The 19,912-nt window shown below is 35.9% G+C and overlaps 2 protein-coding genes across 2 annotated transcripts; one reads left to right on the plus strand and one right to left on the minus strand.

Annotated features, from left to right (window-relative positions):
- Positions 1 to 55: 55 nt before the first annotated feature.
- Positions 56 to 10,381, plus strand: Pbp45 (proximal sequence element A Pbp45). The gene is made up of 7 exons (XM_019047247.2): positions 56 to 517; positions 2,633 to 2,779; positions 4,394 to 4,550; positions 5,232 to 5,394; positions 6,802 to 6,957; positions 8,404 to 8,509; positions 9,114 to 10,381. Exons 1-7 carry the CDS (start codon positions 351 to 353, stop codon positions 9,115 to 9,117), a joined length of 900 nt encoding a protein of 299 aa, XP_018902792.2. The 5' UTR covers positions 56 to 350; the 3' UTR covers positions 9,118 to 10,381.
- LOC109034222 (uncharacterized) lies at positions 10,320 to 19,818 on the minus strand. The gene is made up of 5 exons (XM_019047246.2): positions 18,596 to 19,818; positions 17,465 to 18,024; positions 16,450 to 16,622; positions 12,591 to 12,723; positions 10,320 to 11,778 (listed from the first exon to the last, which is right to left on the minus strand). Exons 1-5 carry the CDS (start codon positions 19,402 to 19,404, stop codon positions 11,657 to 11,659), a joined length of 1,797 nt encoding a protein of 598 aa, XP_018902791.2. The 5' UTR covers positions 19,405 to 19,818; the 3' UTR covers positions 10,320 to 11,656.
- Between the last annotated feature and the right edge of the window lie 94 nt (positions 19,819 to 19,912).

The following is a 19,912-nucleotide window of genomic DNA, read 5'->3' on the forward strand; positions in this document are numbered from 1 at the left end:
AATCCAGAGGATTGTTTGTTGATTGTTATGATTTGATTTGAGAGGTTATGTACACACATGTGCAGTAGTGCAGTTCCTTTGACAGTCATAGAAAAAGTCTCTCTTTTTTCATGTGTTCAATGCAGAGTTATCTAGTGTCATACAATCACGATATTCTTCAAGTCAACAAGGGAGTTTGGTGAAAATTATCACTGTATTGATCATGTTTTATTTAAACTTCATGTCCTCTCTTACTTTCTAACTCTTCATCGTGTAGAGACTCTATTGTAGACGTCTGTCTCTGTAAGTGAGACATGGACTACTAGTCTAGTTACTATTCTTTCGTGTCAGGGTGCAAGAATTTCAGCAACATGGTCGGAAAGGAAAAAGACCTAGCAGAAATTTCATCTGCACATTTATCTTCTGGTGTACGTGAAGATTGCGAGGAGCTGTTACGGCGATTTTCAAGTAAACCAACTGTTAGATTTCAAGACTTCATACAAGTATGGCACGAAATGGGTTTTAACCACATTTTTAGGTAATAACCATGTTTCTGGATAGCTACTCTAATTGAAAGTTTGCAGATTTTCATGTATTTTTCACAGAAATCTTAAAATCATTGGAAAGTTGAGTTGGAATCTCTGAATTGATCAGGTACTTGAAGGCAGGGATTTGAGGCGCCTCATGAGGTTATACCGTACAGCATCAGCTCGCAGCTTTAGCATTAATGCCGCATGCCCAGGTACCGGGCATGCGGCGTCGCGCCTAATGCGCGCAACCTGTCGGCTTCGGGCATCGAAGCCCAATGCCGGCCGGGCCGGCATTAAGCGCTGATGCTGAGGTATGATGCTGGCTTAGGGATCAACATGGGCTTCAACTTTTGATGCCGGACCCTCGGCTTGTGGCCCGATACAGCATCAATTTTCGGTCCTGGTCCTAGCTTCATTACCAACAAGGCTGACCCAGAAGACTGCCGGGGTATGTGACCCTTGGACTTGGCGATGAATTTGCAGAACACCCCTTTGTCTACGTTTCCCATCGGCGCGGCGGCCCACGCCTCGCCGGGAAGTTCTAAGAAGTGGACGCCGAGGAAGGGTTGAAAACAGCTCGGTGCGATTAGCTGCCTGGGGCGCTGGCATCCGACGTGTCTGCTAATTGAAGCCGCTTCAATTATGATGCTGGGTCCAGCATCAAAAAGTCATGCCGGGTGTCGGCTTCACCAGGTTAAGCTGCCTCACAGGCAAATGCGATCCCCCGGCGCACTGTTCGATATGGCTTGAAAGTCCGCGCCGTACCTTCGCCTTGCGCGCCAATGCCGCTCCGTTTATGATGCTGCCTCAATCCTCAGCTCTAAATCCCTGCTCGAAGGTTTTACTTCAAAAGAAGTTCTCCAAGTCAGTTCATGTGAGGCCCGGTCAAATTAGAGGCCATGCCGTACAACTGGATGTACTTTTAGATTGCAGCAGAAAATTGTCTGACATTGTTTTTACATGGATAGTTAATGCAAGAAATTAGATGGCGGATCTTCTGTCACAGTCTAAAAGTTCGTAAACTTAGTTGGCACGGACTCTTCTTTAGCTGTCAATGAGTAAGTAAAATCAAGTTGTCGGATTGGAGCTGGTTCCACAACAATTTGACCACAATTCCAGCATCTGGCCATTGCCTTATGCGCTGAAAATAATTGAATCTCAATTTGATTTCTTCTATCAAATTTCTCACTTACTGCTGATTATGTTGTTTATTATCTTGCCTGTCGTCTCAGTGGAAAGAGAATTTTATAGTAAATAATAACAGGGTGTTCTAGGTGGAGGAATGTTTTTAAAAACATTGAGAACAAGTAGTTTTTTTTTGTTTTTTTTTTAAGAAAATAATTTAAAATATATCAGTAATAACTTAGGTAATATATAAACCTCATTTTTTGTCTCTTTGTCAGAGTTTAACATTTACTTGTGTCAAAAGCTTTCACATAATTTTTTTAAATTTCAGCATGTCTCATGAGAAAAGGTACTTAAATTCCTCTGAACTGCTTCATCCATATACTCTGCTTTTGCATGTTTTTTTATTGATTTCTCTTGTTTTTTTATTGATGTCCATGAACTATTTGCAACCAAACGCAGAAGATGGTTGCTTCATTTGCTCTGTGCGGTCCCTAAGTCTTTGTAGTGTTACTTTTTAGACTATAATTGTTGTCAAACAGGAGTTTTGTATCTTACATCAATCAGTTAGGTCAAAACTTTAGCAAACCTTAAGTTTCATCTTCCCTAATAAATAGAGAGGAAGAAAGTTGGAGCTCCAGAGTATGAGTTTAAAGAATCATTTACCTGAACTAAAACTTTCAAAAAATTCAAAGAAATTAAGAGATGATTTAAAAATATTACATCCTATACAGGGATGGATAGATTGTGAACCACATTGTTTGCAGTAATTCTTTTGTCAAGAAATTTTGTTGTTATTTTTCTTAATTTTGTAATTTTGCTTTTTTTTGCAAATGATCTGATTCTCTGTTGCTTAATATTGGAAGTTTTTTCATTCAATTAATGCACAGGATCAAACGCTAATTCAATCACAGCGAATGACTACCTGAGACAAATTACCTCAGTGGCTCAGTGTTTCTTCAACAACGCAATTAATCCATGATGGTTTTTGTTTTCAGTGGTAGACCAAATTTCCGGGAGTTACTTGAATTCGTTGAAGAACTTTTTGCAGTTGCAAAAGCATTCATGTTTTCTCCATACCCATATCGCACACGCATTGGAGGAATCTACATCATGTATGGTCTATACTTTAAACAGCCATTCAAGTGAGTATTGTGTAGTAACTATTAATGGATATTTCTCAGTATAGAGTTGTAATATTTTTTTCTGAGAATGACTTTAAAGGCTGTATAGAGTAAGTAGGTAAGCTCAGTAATAGATGTTGAATGGGAGAAAATTAGAACGATTGACGTTGGACTAAGAAGTAAAAACTTGACTTATTTTTCTGTCATCAAAGGCACAGCGCCTTGAGAAATCAAACGCCTCAACAAGCAGCAAAAATCAAAGTTAGAATAACCCAGAAAAAATAGGCATTAAGTGTACCGACTGTACAATGAAGAATTGTATACCAACATATTTAAAATGTTATTATAGAGCATCACACATACTGACAACAGATTTAGGCGCCACTTTTTCAGTATACCATAAAAAATGAGACCCCTGCATCCAAGTTTTTATCAAAAATTTTTTCAATCAAATTCTGTGAAAGTGTATTTCAATTTTCTCTGTCTTTTAATTCTATCGGAGTTTTTTTTCCCCCTTTTTTTTCCTCCTTTTTTTTCTTTCTTTGTTTGCAAAACTAATAATTCTACAATTTTAGTGTACATACCGTAAGAGTTAAAGAATTGAGGGAAACAAGAGTAAGGGAAGTGAAATTAAACCCTTACTCTTGTTTCCCTCAATTCTTTTTTCAAAAACCAAAAACAGTTGAGCAGGCTGCAAGTATGGGAGACAATGTGCACCGAGGTCAAATTTAAACTAAGAATCAAACATAAATTGATCTAACCCAAGAGCTTGACAGAAAGTTTGGAATAGTAGAAGATCTGAAGATGTCTATTACACCCATAGACAGGGCATAAAAAAGTTGAACCAATGAGTATTTATTGCTGGCCTTAGATGTTACAAGGGTGATAGGCGCATTAAAAATTAAACCATGTTGAAAGCTAAAATATGCCTCAGGATTGTTTCTGCGGAAGATATAATTCCATTTTTTGCAGCATATTTTAAACATTCCAAGATTTAAAGTGAGGGATGTGAAATGAGTCATCAAGTCATAATTAACAGTAAATAAAATATATTTCCACAGTGGTATAATTTGCTCCACTGATTTTGTTGGTATGGATTCCTCTCCCTAATATCTGATTCTCTGCTGTGCCTAAAATGGCTTACCACTCATAGCTTTTCCAAACCTCAAAAAATAATGTATTTATTCATAAGGAACGGATCCTGCTTTTTCTCTGTTTTTCTTATTTTTCTAGGTACATGTTGAAGCTGGAAAAGCAGGGCAAAAGTAAAATAGTTATCAAAAATGAAATCTTCCACTGAATAGAATTTTCTGTGGACATTCAGACGGAAATTACTTAAAAAAAGTAATTCTTTGAGAAAATTCTTAGTAAAAGTAAACTTTTATTCTAACCACCAAGGGCTGTTGGTCTGTTTTGTCATCTCAAATTCCCATTATATTTGCTTCTCTTTTATCAAAGTAGCTTGACTGACTTATCTATAAAAACTGTTGAATCTTTTATGAGAAACAAACATCAAATTGTTGTGCATTGTAATGACTGTCTGGAGACCTTAAAAGACGCCTGTGTATCTTCAAGACATAGTATCTGAAGAGTTGGATTTTAATCTGACTGATTTTTATGTCTATTGAATTGCAGTGACAAGATGGTTTCAATCAAGCTAGATCTAAAAGAATGGAAAGAATTGGTATCCTTTGTAGAACTGCTAGTCAAAGATGAACACTTTGACACCTTCTATATAATGCGGACTTTGGTGGAGAAACATGCTTTCTCTTACGAAGCGAGCAGCATTCAGGTTTGTACCAATATGTCAAGATTATTCTATTCTACATCATTACCACAATTTTGCAAGGAAGGATCACTGTATGGAAGGCATGAGTTTAAACACAGACCACTACCTTAGTAACATCTTTCCAAGCAAAACATTTCTAGAATCATGTAAATGAAAAATGGTTTTCTAAAATAGTGTAATTTTGGAAGAATACTTTTGGAGGTGCAGAAAGCGGTAGTTTCCAAGCTTTCTCTCCAGCAAATCCATTCGATGAATATTAAAATATCACCCACATGTTTTTATATAAAAAATTTCAACTTACTGTAATACAAATAATCAGTTTACTAGTGTATCTATTTTTTAATGTAAAATTTTTAATCCCGAAAATCCACTTTCTTTTTAATCTTTAATCTTAATCATTTTTTGTTGAGATTGAGAAGCACTTTTATGAATATTATCAGATCAAATTCCAGTTCTCCAATAAATTTTGGCGAATGAGATTCTTGACCCCATGCCTATAAATTATATAAGAATACAATGTATCCGTATTATTTTTTAAACAGCTTATAGCTACTTGTAAGCTCTCTATTGTGGTCAGGCGATTCTGCAGAACTGGAAACAGGGATGAATTAGGTCTTTCAGTGTAATACAACTTTGTAATTAATTACTTGTCAGTTGAGAGCTTTCTGTTTTTTCTCTTTGCAGTATGGATTTGATAGGTTTACACGAGAAAAATTGGCCACCCAGACCAGAACTCAGCAGAAGTTTGATCCTATGAAGTATGGTTTCTCATTATTTGACGAGACCGACTTTGTTGACGAATGGTCGAAGTTTGAAACCATGTACCATAAGCTACGGAATGAATCTGGTGAACCTTATCTTAATACTGGTCTCATAAAATTAGTTTGTTCCTCTGTGTTTTATGTAAACCTGTTGATTTGCTGGTCTCATTACAAATCTTTGTCTTCATTTGAATGACTGATGGCACTCGCGGGAGGTTTTAATTTAACTTTGCATATGTTTTAATATGTTGCTCGCCCTTAGATTATTTTCTTTTTCATGCTTAGTGTAACCTTCTAATTTCTGCCATCTTCTTTGTCCTTTGTACCATGTATGTCAGAGGATAAAGCAAATTTATCATATTCATACCAGCAGCGGCTGTTAACATTTGTTTTTTAAAAAATCTTTTAAAAAAACTGGTAAAATCTTTGAAGAAGGAAACCCTTTTTGGAATTTTTTTTAATGTAAAATTTGTGAGAGGCAAAATTCAAGTAAAATAAAGTGTTGAATCAGTCTTTGAAAAAATGTGATTCTTTAAACAATTTTTGCAGTAAAATTAATGTAAAAAAGTGTTAAAAAACCGTTGAATTATTTTAAGAGGTTTTTTTAACAATTCTTGTACTTACAATTGACTTCTCATACATTTTACGTAAAAAAAATTACAAGAAGGGTTTCCCTCTTTGTAAATTTTAACAGTTTTATTTAGAGTTTTTTAATTGAAATTTATAAGTTTTTTAAAAGATCTTTTACAGAGAGACGCATTGGCCTATTATAAGATTGAAGACAGATAGGGGTTTGCTGATTTTCTTTTTACCATTCTTGCCCTGACTCACCTTCAACATAAAAGCGTCAGGAAATATTTAATTCTTCAGTGCTTCAAGTTCAAAGAATGGAAGACGGGCCAAATAATCCGCTCATTTCAAGTTTTTAAATAATAAATCTTGTCTCTCTAATGATTTTCGGTACCAGGTGCCATTCATGAATTATATAACACAAAATTTAAATACGCATCCACCCTGCCAAGTGATGTCCCTTTTAAAATCATCTAATGCTAGTTCTTACAATCCTCCTTATCTTCTAAAGTTCACAAAGAATTTATGTTAAATTAGTCAAATGAAGACTGTAAAAATTAATAAAATTAGATTACGAAAGCATTGACATTGAGAAACAAAAGAAAGATAAACAATTCAGAGTATCTCTGTAATGTATTTTTTTAAAAGTATGTAAAATTACTTTAAATTAAGTGTTACACTGCCTTTTGATAGCGGAGGTATCCTTTCACCCATACAATAATCCGAATAATTAACGGTTAGTTCTTGAATCAGTATCCAGATGAAAAGAGTTTTTATGTGTAGGTAGAAGGAAAAAAGATATCTCTTAATTTCAGAAAATAAACAGATTCTTTTGCTTTACTGATAGCGCCAGCTCGGAGGTTTGGAAGATTTGACTTGAATAAAATCATAATGGACAGTGTACTTTTGGTTTGCATTTTCAGAGATCTTATCAGCCAGTGAGTCACATATTCCAAAAAATTGGCCTGTAGAAGTACTACATTCTGTAGCATCGGCATCCATGTGTGTTGCTCCAACAGTTCCAAGGAGAATGGATACCCTGTCTGAAGATGAGGATGATAACTTTTTGTTGAACATTGGTATGTCCTCTTTCCCTGTATTCTCTTGCCAGACACAACTAGTGGATTTCTTGCATGCCAAAGGGATTTTTGACTTATGTATTTTTTCTTGTGTTTTTGTGAGAGACAAAACGCTATCACTTTTTTTCTGAGACAAACTCCCATGCCTAAAAATCTCAAAGTTTAGTGTGCAATGAAGAGAATCACCTACGTAATGGCAGTAGCAATTCCTGCCCATGAAATCAAGGGAAGCTAAATTGGTGCAAGGGGAGGGGGATGTCCCACATGGATTTTTAATTTTTTTTCTAGTCAGTTTTATTTTGTGTTCCATAGCTGTATCTGTTAAGTGGCTAAGTGATCAGAAAAAATAGTTCCTAGAATTTGTAATTTGACTAAAAAACGGAGAAAGCGATGGAAAATACAGTGCTGCAGGGGCAAAGGGAGGGAGGGAAGGAGAGAGAGATAACAGGAGATGAGAGAAATGAAGTCTGAATACGCACCTCAGTGCCCCGCGTGGCCCTGGTTGCGGGCCTACACTACTCAAGGCACAGCATACTAGTGCTGTTGCCTGATATACCACAATCAACACTCAGCAACACTATCTGTGGCTCCACATTCCACGTCCCGAGTTCGAGCCCGTACCCTGCAGTGACTACTGCGCACAAGCAGTGCTTTCGCATTCGTACATAACCGCCACCGTTTGGCTACACTTCCCGCTATTATGCGTACTGCGAAGCAATTTTCTAATTGCTGTCAGTATAATTTTTGAAAGATCATAAGCGTACTAGAAAAAAAATCATTTCCCATTGCTCAGAGGAAGCAGTGCTCCCCTAGCGTACATGCAGAAATCGCCACTGCGTGAAGGTGAGAGTCCACCTCTACAACTACTGTAACTTTTCATGCATAGATGGAGAGCGAATACATCAACAAGGTTGCTGTAACTGCAGCCTTGGAGTCAACTCAAAAAGAGGCAACTCTGCTGATGTATTTACTCCCCATCTGTGCATGAAAAGTTTGACTGGATGGAGAGGTTGACTCTTACCATAATGTAGGCGATTCCCTCCATTGTGGTCTGAGAGCTGTTTATGAGCTAGGGAGTCTATGTTAGAGAAACCCTATGGCACCATCATGTTTCTTGCAAAATCGTACGTAACCTAAAGCACTATTTAAATTCCATCTTTCTCATTCCTACGACTGAATTATTTCACTGGTGACATATTGAGAAGGAAATCAAATTCAACCTAAATTAATACCAGTTAGAAATCTGAGCTGAATGAAAGTATAACCTGTTTTGTGAAGCTGATTTTCGGCTAATTCAGATTTGATTTTTCCTTGAACAAGCGCTAAATTAAAGAGGGGTATTTTTGACCACAAAATGTAAATTATTATTGCATTGATATTGACTTTTCTTGATGTTGTCATCATAAGGTAACTCTTCCTGATCTGTATTTTCTCTTTTCTTTCCAGGTAAACGTCGGTCACTTCTTAAAAATAGATCATTTGCTGCAAATAAGAGCTCCGGCTCAACTGGAAAAATTAAGAAGATGCGTAGGGGTAAAGGCAATGTGCGCAGGTAAACAATTTCTTTATCATTGTGTTGTGTTCTATTTCCTTACTCTCCTATGAAGGTGCATGTATGTCGACTGCCAACAATTCTATAAATCATCGCTGACAACACATCCTATGGATTTTTTATTATATGATCTGCCTATTTTGCCTGTGGAACCCAGATTTTAATATTAGGAACTTATCAGCAAGCTGATGCAACGTTTGCTCAATCCATATATAACAAGTTCTGTGAGCAGGAGAGAATGTGCAAGAATACAATTATTTGAAGAAATTTAATTATTATTGGGGGAAAAGTCGAAAGAAATTTTTCAGGCAGTCTCACTTCAGGGTTATTTTACCGTTTTAAATTGATTTTTGGAAATGGCTTGAACAACATGGACACACCTTTTTTTCAATAAGATATGTTTCATAGCCAGGACTTGAAGTATATGTCACTTTTTCTCGATGAAGAGACGGTTTTTTCAAGCTTGAAAGCATAATTTCATGCTACATTTAACACTGTAAGAGCATAAAATCAAGGCAATCCAAGGATTATACCAAATTCTCATTATTGAGTCCTTTTATTTACCACATCATTAAATCTTCTTTGTATTGTTTTGTATTGCCAGGTGACAAGCTCATTTACAAGCAGACTATTGAGCAAGTGTTTTAACAAGTCCCTCATCACAGTGAAAATTTTCAAGCCATAAGCCGGCCATGAAGTCTTGAGGAAAATTAATGTGGTTTCGACTCCAATATTGATAGATTTATTGCAGTCAAAACAAGTGAAAATTATACTTTTTCCACGTGTTGGTCCTCTTCACCAGAGAGGTTTGATATTGGGAGTATATGATATTCAATCTCTTAGAGCATCACAAGTCTGAAGACTTCACAAAGTGTATGTTTATCTACGTACCCTCATGAGAAGCCTTGAACACCTCTCTTGAGAAACATCGATTTCCAATTTTTCTGTTACATTAAATTTGTCTATTGATCCTGATTGAAAGTCATATTTACACCAAGCTTCAACGAGCCAGCGTAGGCGTTAAAGTTTCAATAGTTTGCTTCGTAAATAAAGCTAAGTCAAGCCAGCTCTTTGAATCATTATAGCTTTGCTGGTTTCATTTGACAGACAAATTATCGAAACTTTAAAAGCAAATTATGCAAACACGCCTTTAAATCAGGACTAGTAGACAAGTTTAATGCAATAAGAAAATTAGAAATTGGTGAGGGTACACATTTCTGGAAGCGGTGTGCAGGGTTCCACAGTGCTCTGCGGTATTTAAACCGAAGATATTCAAATTTAAGATTAACTAATTTTTTATATTATTAAATATAGGGTGGCCAATAATAGGGGTGGCAGAAATTCATAAAATGGTGGTGTTTATGAACGAATTTTTATGACTTGTGATAACCTGAAGAGTTTTGACCTGAGATATTCGATTTATGCTTAAATTTTTTAGGAGTACTAAATCTGAGATGGCAAAAAATTTGTCCAAACTGCACTTCCAAAAACGGCTGATCACTGCATTTTTATGCAATTTACAGTGGAATTTAACACAAAAAATTTGAACTTCATGTAATTTTTGTACTCTTTTTAATCAAAGATACAAAAAAATTATGACATGGTTCTACTTTCTAAAATTGCTGTTTACTGACATATTTTTACAAATTTTGAATCTGAAAATCTTAGAAATTAAGTTACTTTAATTTGAGACTCAATTTTGAAAATTTTAAAATTTGAAAGAGAAAAAACCCTAAGAAATTGAGCTTTTTCTTTGAACAAGTTGAATTTATGTAGAAAGAACAAAATGATCAAACACTTATTTGCTATAAAAAAAAAAAAAAAAAAAAAAAAAAAAAAAAAAAAAAAAAAAAAAAAAAAAAGTCAGAAAAATAGTAGGTAACATCACAATCATAGAGCTTATTCAGTAATAATCAACAACTTTAAAGTGTTTCTCTCGCCAATTCGCCAATCATACAAAATGCTTATGCTTTCTTGCCTGTCTCGATTTTTTTGTTGTAACTTGTCAATTCATTGAAGTATACCATCTCATCTCCAATCATAGCATTTCATTTTTTTTACGTCTATTTATACTCTTCATACTCTTTACTCGTTTTAACTACTACGACTATGACTACGTTTCATACTCTTATTAAAGATAGTCCTCGATGAAGTGTTGCTTAACTGAATTCTGTGTAGACTGTCTCAAAAAATAACTGATACTCCAGATCATTGTATTTCTCTCAAGAATATTTGACTGCTCAAGGGAAAAGGGATCCTTGTGCCAAAGAGCTCAAAATTGGCTGACAAGTCATAGATTTAAAGGGGTGTCACTTTTTGTCCCAAAAAATCGACAAATGTCAAACCAGGTAGGCATTATGGCAGTTTGAAAATTGCAAGTTTAAAAGCGTAGGCTTGAGACAAAGGATTTTTAAGGTGGAGTCACGGTAGTATAATGATATTGAGCTGGTACATACAGTCATGATTTTTCTAGGGGGGACCCAACCCCTTCTATTGGACCCCCTTTCCCATCCCTATGAATAAAAGACTATTCAATAGAGTGATAGGAAAGGGAATAAAATTATTCTGAAAATTAATAAGATGTATTATTTTCAACAATTAAGGTATAAAGAACAATGATGGAAGCAGTGATGAGGCTGAAATAATGGGTCAGTGGCGTTGGTCACAGAATCGTGTTTTGATGCTTAATTTTTGTAGATTAGCGAAAAATAATGAGATCTGTCAAAATCACAACTTTCTGCGTTCAATATCAACCGAGATATCGCCCTTTGAAAAGTCAGGTTTTTGACGTCATCCACTGCGGCAGTGACACCCTTCGTTTCTTCCTCTTTTGTTCCATCAAAGATGCAGAGGGCGCAATGCGAAACTTCAACAACTTTAAACGTAAACCAACTCAAGAAACCGACGGATTTGCACTATAAAGATCTTCTTATCAGGAGATAACGCACTCGTCGCGAAGAAAAACCTGACTTTTCAAAGGGCGATATCTCGGTTAATATTGAACGTCGGAAGTTGCGGTTTTGACAGGTCTTATTATTTTTCGCTAATCTACAAGAAATAAGCATCAAAACACGATTCTGTGACCAGCGCAACTGACTCATCATCTAACATGGCAGTTTTCATCGAGTCAAGCTTAGGTTATGATTGTTAAAGACTGGCAAGAGCGGGGGAATTTTTGAAATCCTTGATAAGCTTGGGATAGACTTCTTCGTAGAGGAAAATAATCTGATGCAATCTATCCTCTATCTCATGTTCAGTAGTCACTTGCCCTGTTACGATAATTGGTGAGTTAAGGAGTACCATAGTCAAATTCTTCTTGATTTCTTTAATTAATTAATTTAATTCTTAATTACTAAAAAAAACCTTGAACCATATCTTGTAAAACTAGCGAGGTTCCATTTGAAATGCACTGCACTTGCGCCTTATTACAAAAAAAAGGCTTCAATCCTTCATTGGAGATGCACTATTAAAATAGTTAAGTCAGCAGTACATGACATCTGATTGTTGATTTTTTCTCCTTCTTGATTTTTCTGAACTCTTCTTTTGATTCTTCTTTGTAATTCATACTGACCTCTCTTTAAACATTATTCTACTGTTTTAGAATGGACTCTATTTTGCGATAAGGAACGACGATTTCTGGCTCATGTTATAGACAACATTTGCAAACTTTATAATTTCCCTACGAAGATAGGTGCTCATAATAGTCCAATATTAATACATAAAGGATTTTAAACAATGACCAGACACTCTTCAATTAAAGTGCATAATGCGTGTTTTGTGCTGTGTTGTTTTTCCCATGGGTATTGGGTAATGCGCAAAGTTTCCATGACGCATTGATTTTTTTCTCAATTTTTCCGCAGTCAAAATGATTGTAAATTTTGTTGGTTACTAATTGGTGAATTTTTAACACAACACAATTTTGTACTCGAGTTTGCTTGATAATCTTTAAAATGTTTACTATTCCTAGTCAAAAAAATCATGAGCACAGAATGGAAACAATTTTTATAACTAAAATCCTATTACTAGTAGCATAAAGACTTTTGTGATATTTTCTTCAATGGGAGAGACAATAAAAGGATACATATTTTATTCAGGTACATGTTTTTTTCAGCTCCATGATCATAAAGTACCCCAACTCCATGGACAGTATCACCAAGTTTCAAATTATTTATGTCCACTTCTGATTTCAAATTTCCTTTAAGAACTGATCTCATCTGGAAAAAAAAAGTAAACATTGATACAAATAATTGGTAACCTCATACCCTGGGTCATTCCATATAGAACCTACCAGCCATGCAACCGCCCGACTCGGATTTTGATGATAAATTTTTTTCTTGATCAGACCACCAAATAATGAACTTCTGCAAAATATTAGGTCTCAAATCAAAAAACTCACTGAGATATGAATTTTGGAAGTTTTAAGAATTTTCAAGAAAGAGACCTTTCGAACTTCCGAGAAAGAGAGGGTCATTTTCCCCAAAAAATTCATCCCGGGCCCATTTTTCGTCGGATTGAAGTGAAAATTTGACACAATGTCCATGAAAGTATGTAAATTTGAGAATAAAATGCATAAAATGTTCGACTTCACTCATTGATGTGCTGCGGTTGATAGTTCGTTGTGATTTTGTCTGATTTTAGCGACAAAACCTTCCCCTCTTCAAATGCTCATAACTTTTGAGCTGCAAGTTATTTTTTGCTCCAATTTTTTTTAAAATGCTCCTAAGAGTATTAGGAAGACTCCTAAATTCTGATGGCGTTTTGGGCTTTAGTATCTTTTTTTTTCACTTTTGTCCGAAAAAGGCCTAAAAAACTGGAAATAACACCAAAATTTTCATTAACCGACCATTACATTGAAAAAACAATTGATTGGGGGCCCAGATTTTTCGCCAAAGGACTCTTGTTGTATGGGAAGCACACTAACTTGAGGAGTGAATATAGCAAGGGATTCACTCTTAAAGGGAGGGAAAAAATATGTACAAAAATCATGTATTTAGATATTTTGCGATAAAAAAATAGAATGTTATCAATAAAGTAACTGTAAGGTTTGCCCTTGATTTACTCAATTCAGAACTTAGTTGCTTTTTCAACTCGAAGCATTAAATTTACTTCAAAAAACTTTTTAATTCACGGACGCGGATGGATACATAAATGAAATCTCAAAATCGTTTTCTTCCTCTGATTTGGATAGAACAAGCCCAAAGAACCAATGCCTATCACGCACACACGCAACAACGAATTTGTTGAGATTTCTAGCATAACTTTAACTTACTCTGGGTTAGAGTAATTATTCAGGGCAATCAAGATCGTGATTTATATCAGCAACAGTCTAATTTATAGATCTGAAAATTCAAAAGTTTTTTGAAGTAAATTTACTGCTTTGAGTTGAAAAAGCAACTAAGTTCTGAATTGAGTGAATCAAGGGCAAACCTTACAGTTAGGTACTTCATTGATAAAATTCTATTTTTTTAACGCAAAATATCCAAATACATGATTTTTGTACATATTTTTTCCCACCCTTTAAGAGTGAAACCCTTGCTTGAGTTGTTGAGGAAATAAATAGGTAACTCAATTTTTCAAAACTATAATTACAATACTTCAACTCTAGTCAGCATGAATAACCTCCCTCAATTTTTAACAATTTAATGTTCTGATAATTCCTATTAGAACTTTTTATCTTTTCCATTAATTTTTATTTCAGAATACATTTGAAAGTTATTAACCTCATTATGATGCCATCCAGGAGTCAGTAAATCACATTTAATGTGAATAGGGATGCTGTCAACACCTTCTCATCTTTTTGCCTTACATTTTCGAATATTTCTTATTAATTTTAGAACACTCATTAGTGATGGCTGGATTTCGTCCACTTTTGTCTTCTTCACCCCTATCTCCCAGCCATCACCAAGAATCACCCATAAATTTAATTACTAAACTTGCAGCTGATAACTACATAGATTATAGCCAACCAATCTTGTGTAGGCTTGTTGTCTCACCACCCGTGACCTCAGCTAGTCTACATAAGCGTGCGCTGCCCTAAAACCTAGGTCTGTCTGTCTTTTCTCATCTCTTAGACCCCAGGTTCTTTACCATCTAGACCCGTACAAGTACGTTTGTGCCCACTCTCGCCTTCTTGCACATTTTCTGAGTGACTATTTTCTTTACTGTTTAACTCTTGTGATTCTGTGCTATCTCTTTTGACTCAGTACAACTCTAAATTTCATCTCCAAAAATTCAGTATCTATAATTCTCAATCCTAGTAGTTTTTTGATTCTACCTTTTATTAAAAATCAACTGGTGCCGAACAGTCTCACAAACTTTCAACCCGAATTTGAGTCTATCACCCGTGACATACTCATATTCCATAACAGATGCCTATCAGTTAAGAGATACCTACAGTTTTATTTCCTTACTTTAAAGCCGATCGTAAAGATTGGAGTGAAGGGGAAAACTACTACAACCAAGAATACACTATATTCACTCCTCAAGTTAGTGTGCTTCCCATACAACAAGAGTCTTTTGGTGAAAAATCTGGGCCCCCAATCAATTGTTTTTTCAATGTAATGGTCGGTTAATGAGATTTTCCTAGCGCTTTTTTCAGTTGAGCGAGCCTCTCTTGAGTAAAAATGTTGGGAAAAGGGTTATGGAAACCCAACATACCATCACTTTTATTCCCCAGACGCATTTCACATGCAGTGAGAACCATTCAGTATAAATGTGAGCAATTTTTGAGTTGCTACTCCAACATTAGAGCCGATAATTGGTGTAATTTCCGTGTTTTTCAGTTTTGCTCGCCTTTTTTCGGAAAAAACTCGAAGTTAAAGATATATAAACCCGAAATACCATTGATTTTATTTTTTAAACATATTGTACACACAGTAAGGACCATTCAGGCAAAAATTGAGCGATTTTTGAGTTGACTTTTCAGGGTAATGGTCGATTATCGGAACAATTTTGGTGTTATTTCCAGTTTTTTAGGCCTTTTTCGGACAAAAGTGAAAAAAAAAGATACTAAAGCCCAAAACGCCATCAGAATTGTTTTTTAGGAGTCTTCCTAATACTCTTAGGAGCATTTTAAAAAAAAATTGGAGCAAAAAATAACTTGCAGCTCAAAAGTTATGAGCATTTGAAGAGGGGAAGGTTTTGTCGCTAAAATCAGACAAAATCACAATGAACTATCAACCGCAGCACATCAATGAGTGAAGTCGAACATTTTATGCATTTTATTCTCAAATTTACATACTTTCATGGACATTGTGTCAAATTTTCACTTCAATCCGACGAAAAATGGGCCCGGGATGAATTTTTTGGGGAAAATGACCCTCTCTTTCTCGGAAGTTCGAAAGGTCTCTTTCTTGAAAATTCTTAAAACTTCCAAAATTCATATCTCAGTGAGTTTTTTGATTTGAGACCTAATATTTTGCAGAAGTTCATTATTTGGTGGTCTGATCAAGAAAAAAATTTATCATCAAAATCCGAGTCGGGCGGTTGCATGGCTGGTAGGTTCTATATGGAATGACCCCCCTGTCAACTTGTTGTATCATTTCTTTTACATGAAAGTTAACAGTATTTCATGAAAATAAAGGGATCCTCAGCTTCAAGTTGAGATGGTTCGAAGATATAAAGTACTTGAAGGGCATGATGATTAAAAGGAATGGAGAGAGATTTCCGATTCAAACTAAAGAATGTTCATTGGCATATCAGTCAATAAAAATGAGGATACAGCATGTCAAAAACACTGCCTCACTGGACCCTCATCAGGCCTGTGATTGCTGATATTTATCAGCTTGCTATCACCCTCCGTATTTTCTCTATGGTAAATGGTACAGCTACCTTGGTTGTATTCTTTTATGTTCATTACCTATAGGATTTGAAAAAATCGGATAACTTTTGACCACTTAATAGCTGGCAGCCTGAGAATTTAAGAAAGGATTATAACTTACACCAGTAACAGCACTTAGTAGCCTAGACTTTGATTTATTCGCATGGCAGGATTGCTGTTTTGGAAGTGGTTCTGGAGCATTGCTGAGATCCAACTTGGCCGTGCATTCTCTTTTCTTTGCCAGATTCTCGGTACGATCAATTATACAGGATATGGAAGCAGTTCCGTCATCGACTGAACAGTGAAAAATAATCAACAGTCAAGATCTGAGGTATTAAATAATGAAGATATGAGGTGGGCAAAACTTTGACCACTTTTAACAACAGTGACTCACTAAAGTGGTTACCCTGAACTTTGAAGTACTTAAGTTAAGTAAAGTTCTTTTATTGGAAAAAAAATGATTGTATTTATATTGATCACAGGGAAACACAAAATATATTAATTTTGTATTATTTACTTACTTCTGTATTTATTTGGAAGAAATAGTCTAGTTTACCTCTCAAAAGTAGATGGCACTTACTCCCTTTAAGCACCTGCGGGCTGATTATTGAAATTGATAGACAAAGAGGACAAATGGGAATTTCAAAATGACGTACTGTACTGACAAGTACGATTTGACTGAGAATTTTCTGTAGTCTCTTTAAGATCTTGAAACAATTAGGAACATTCCTCAGGAGTCCTAACAGTGTTAAACCTAAAAATTTTCCTTCAGGATGTGGCTAGCTGGGAAAATCTCCCCACTCTGAAATTATTTTAAAAAAATAAGTAAAATTATTACAACCAAAGTGCTCCTAGGTTTTAGAAACAATGAAGATGCCTCTACACATGATTTACCTATTTTCTAGTAATTTTGCTCTGTTCCCCTCCCATCTTTCTCAGAGTATTTATGTACAGTTCCAAACGCTTGTCGGAAGTTAAACTGTAACCAAAGACCACTTGTGCCTATGCAATTCAAAAGACCACGATGCACTTAGTATAAGTACAGCGGGGTGTCTTATAAATTATAGAGTAAAGAAACCAGATTAAACTACATAAAAGTAGGGGAGGTGAGGAAACAAAATTGATTGATTACTCACTGTGGTAGACAATTCTACTTTCTTGCAATGGTAGAATCTTCGTAATAGTTCCAAATATATCCACTTTATGAACTATTTTACCATGAAAATCAAAGTAGTTCTTTCTGGGGGTCTTTTGCAATCTATAAAAATCACAGGCAAATAATTTGGTAACTGTTCCGAGACTGCTTGGGTGGGTTTCTGATCTTCCTTGTTTGATGGTTAAAAATGGGATTTCACATTGCTTGGAGAGAGATCCTGGCAAAGATTCTAAGGAGGCAGCACTTGGTGCAGAAGTTTCTGTGTCCTCTTTTGATCGAACAGAACTTCTTAAATTTAATAGAGCTGATTCCTGCTTGGAGAAAGATCCTGGCAAAGATTCTAAGGAGGCAGCACTTGGTGCAGAAGTTTCTGTGTCCTCTTTTGATCGAACAGAACTTCTTAAATTTAATAGAGCTGATTCCTGCTTGGAGAAAGATCCTGGCAAAGATTCTAAGGAGGCAGCACTAGGTGCAGAAGTTTCTGTGTCCGCTTTTGATCGAACAGAACTTCTTAAATTTAATAGAGCTGATTCCCGAGATCTGCAAAACAATAAAGAGGAAGAATTAGTTTGACAAGGACGGGAACAATTGAGGCACTTACTTCAGTAATTGCTCCGGCTTTTGAGTCCATAAAAATTAAAATGCCTTGATAATCCGCAAATCTTCAGTGTCACAGGAGTCGAGGAAATGCTGGAGGACACTCATGCACTTTTTAGTGAAAGTACTTAGTCAAGGATGAGAAACTTTTAATAAAAGCAGTCAAATTTCTTCCTTTGTTTTTCAAATTATTTTATAAATTATCTTTTCAGTTCTCTGAAAGTAAGGAGCAGCATCGATCTTAAAGGAACAGATGGACAAGAAAGTAGGTTTGAGTGTAGAAACTAGCCGAGCACGTTGGGTGCTTTTCTGTGAAGAAAAATGTAACGCACACTACTTTTTTTTAAAACAGGGTCTATCCGACGCACTGAGTTTTCCCACTAAACAGGTATTTTTGCGAAAGCTGATTTGATTCAAGTAGGTGAAAGCAATAAACTTTCTACATACCTGAAGTGTCACCTGATAATGAAATCTCTTACTTATATAAAAAAAAAAACCAAAGAATCATACTTACACACATCCTAAGTAAAATTTTGAAACTGCAATACATCTTCTGGCCACAGGCAGCTCAGAATTGTTTAAGTTTATGGAGGTATCAGAATCTGTCTCTTCTTCGGAGTTGGACTGAACCCTGGTTTTGATGACACCTTTGCCTGCACTTGTGTGGCCAGTTTTCGTAATTGTCATAAAAAATGTTGCCTTATTTCTGCAAAAATTAACGTCCACTTCTGTTTCTTCTGTGGTCTCATCTTCCGGTGAATTAGAACCAGGGAGAGACTCAGAAAGGCTATCGCTTTCCACTGAAGCGTCATTGCTCGAGTCCGCCGTCAAAGCAGTTAGGAAAGTGTCTTGCGAGCTGGTGATGAAAGATTTGAGACAAACAGGATGATCGTTGATCTGAATATTTCTTCGTGGGGTGAAATAAAAATCATACCTTCCATTTGAGTTAGAAGTAGAATCCTTCTGCACACCCAGTGAATTTTGGTTGAGATTCTTTAAGAGATGTAAAACCTTACCCTCTGGTGTCTTTAGAATTTTATTTTTATCGATGAGGAGTCTGATGATTTCTTTACAGCTTTTGCCCTCTAGATCTGATCCTGAGCACCCATTTCTCAATCTGAGTTCACCAGAATTTTTAGTGGAGGATGGACTCCTAAGAGACTGCCATAGCATAAATTCACAGCATTGATTATCACAGGACTTAAGTAGTGACCCATATCCAAAAGTATTAAGACACGTGCGCTTAGAGCAAACGTTGGGCGACGATGGCCCTGGCGGAGACCTTTGCCGCTTCCGCTCCGTTTTTCTATTAAAAAGAGACATTCGGCTCTTTCACATGGCCTGGCTTGTGGAATGAGATATCATTTAAAATACTGCCAAAACTGGACAAGGTATTCAGGAATAGGAGAATGGTCTCGCAAAATGTGCAGTATATTTCGAATCTTAATAACTGAGGATCACACATACATACATACGAAATTTCTTGGAGCTAGATGCAACGGGTAAATTAATCATGAGAAGATGTAAATTTTTGGTAGTAAAATGGAACAAGCACACAATCTGGGTGATGAAAAACAATTAAATAAGTCCACCTCCACTGTTCATTTCTTGTTTTGTTTACGTTGATGATAGATAAGATAATTGATAAGGTAGAAGGTTTCTTTTCGCCGGCGGGAATTAGGCAAGCATTGAAAGGTCAACGTTGTTATCGACGATGAATGTTTGTTGATGTATATTGACGTCATGCAGCACTAAACTTGATTTCTGCCCAATCTCGTGTAACCTAGAACGTCATCAAATATGACAACATTCAACCAGCAGGGAATGGTGT

The sequence above is a fragment of the Bemisia tabaci genome, chromosome 2 (assembly GCF_918797505.1).
Source record: "Bemisia tabaci chromosome 2, PGI_BMITA_v3".
Classification (NCBI taxonomy): Eukaryota; Metazoa; Arthropoda; class Insecta; order Hemiptera; family Aleyrodidae; genus Bemisia; species Bemisia tabaci.

What these genes read in the sequence shown, in the direction of transcription:
- Pbp45 (XM_019047247.2), top strand. Translation starts at nt 351, where the DNA reads ATGGTCGGAAAGGAAAAAGACCTAGCAGAAATTTCATCTGCACATTTA. An exon ending in GGTTTTAACCACATTTTTAG is followed by an intron (nt 518 to 2,632) that starts GTAATAACCATG and finishes TTTTGTTTTCAG; the next exon opens with TGGTAGACCAAATTTCCGGG. An exon ending in TAAGCTACGGAATGAATCTG is followed by an intron (nt 5,395 to 6,801) that starts GTGAACCTTATC and finishes TTGCATTTTCAG; the next exon opens with AGATCTTATCAGCCAGTGAG.
- LOC109034222 (XM_019047246.2), bottom strand. Translation starts at nt 19,404, where the DNA reads ATGTCTCTTTTTAATAGAAAAACGGAGCGGAAGCGGCAAAGGTCTCCG. An exon ending in AAGTAGAATTGTCTACCACA is followed by an intron (nt 16,623 to 17,464) that starts GTGAGTAATCAA and finishes TTCACTGTTCAG; the next exon opens with TCGATGACGGAACTGCTTCC. An exon ending in CATGTACCTGAATAAAATAT is followed by an intron (nt 11,779 to 12,590) that starts GTATCCTTTTAT and finishes TTATCGTAACAG; the next exon opens with GGCAAGTGACTACTGAACAT.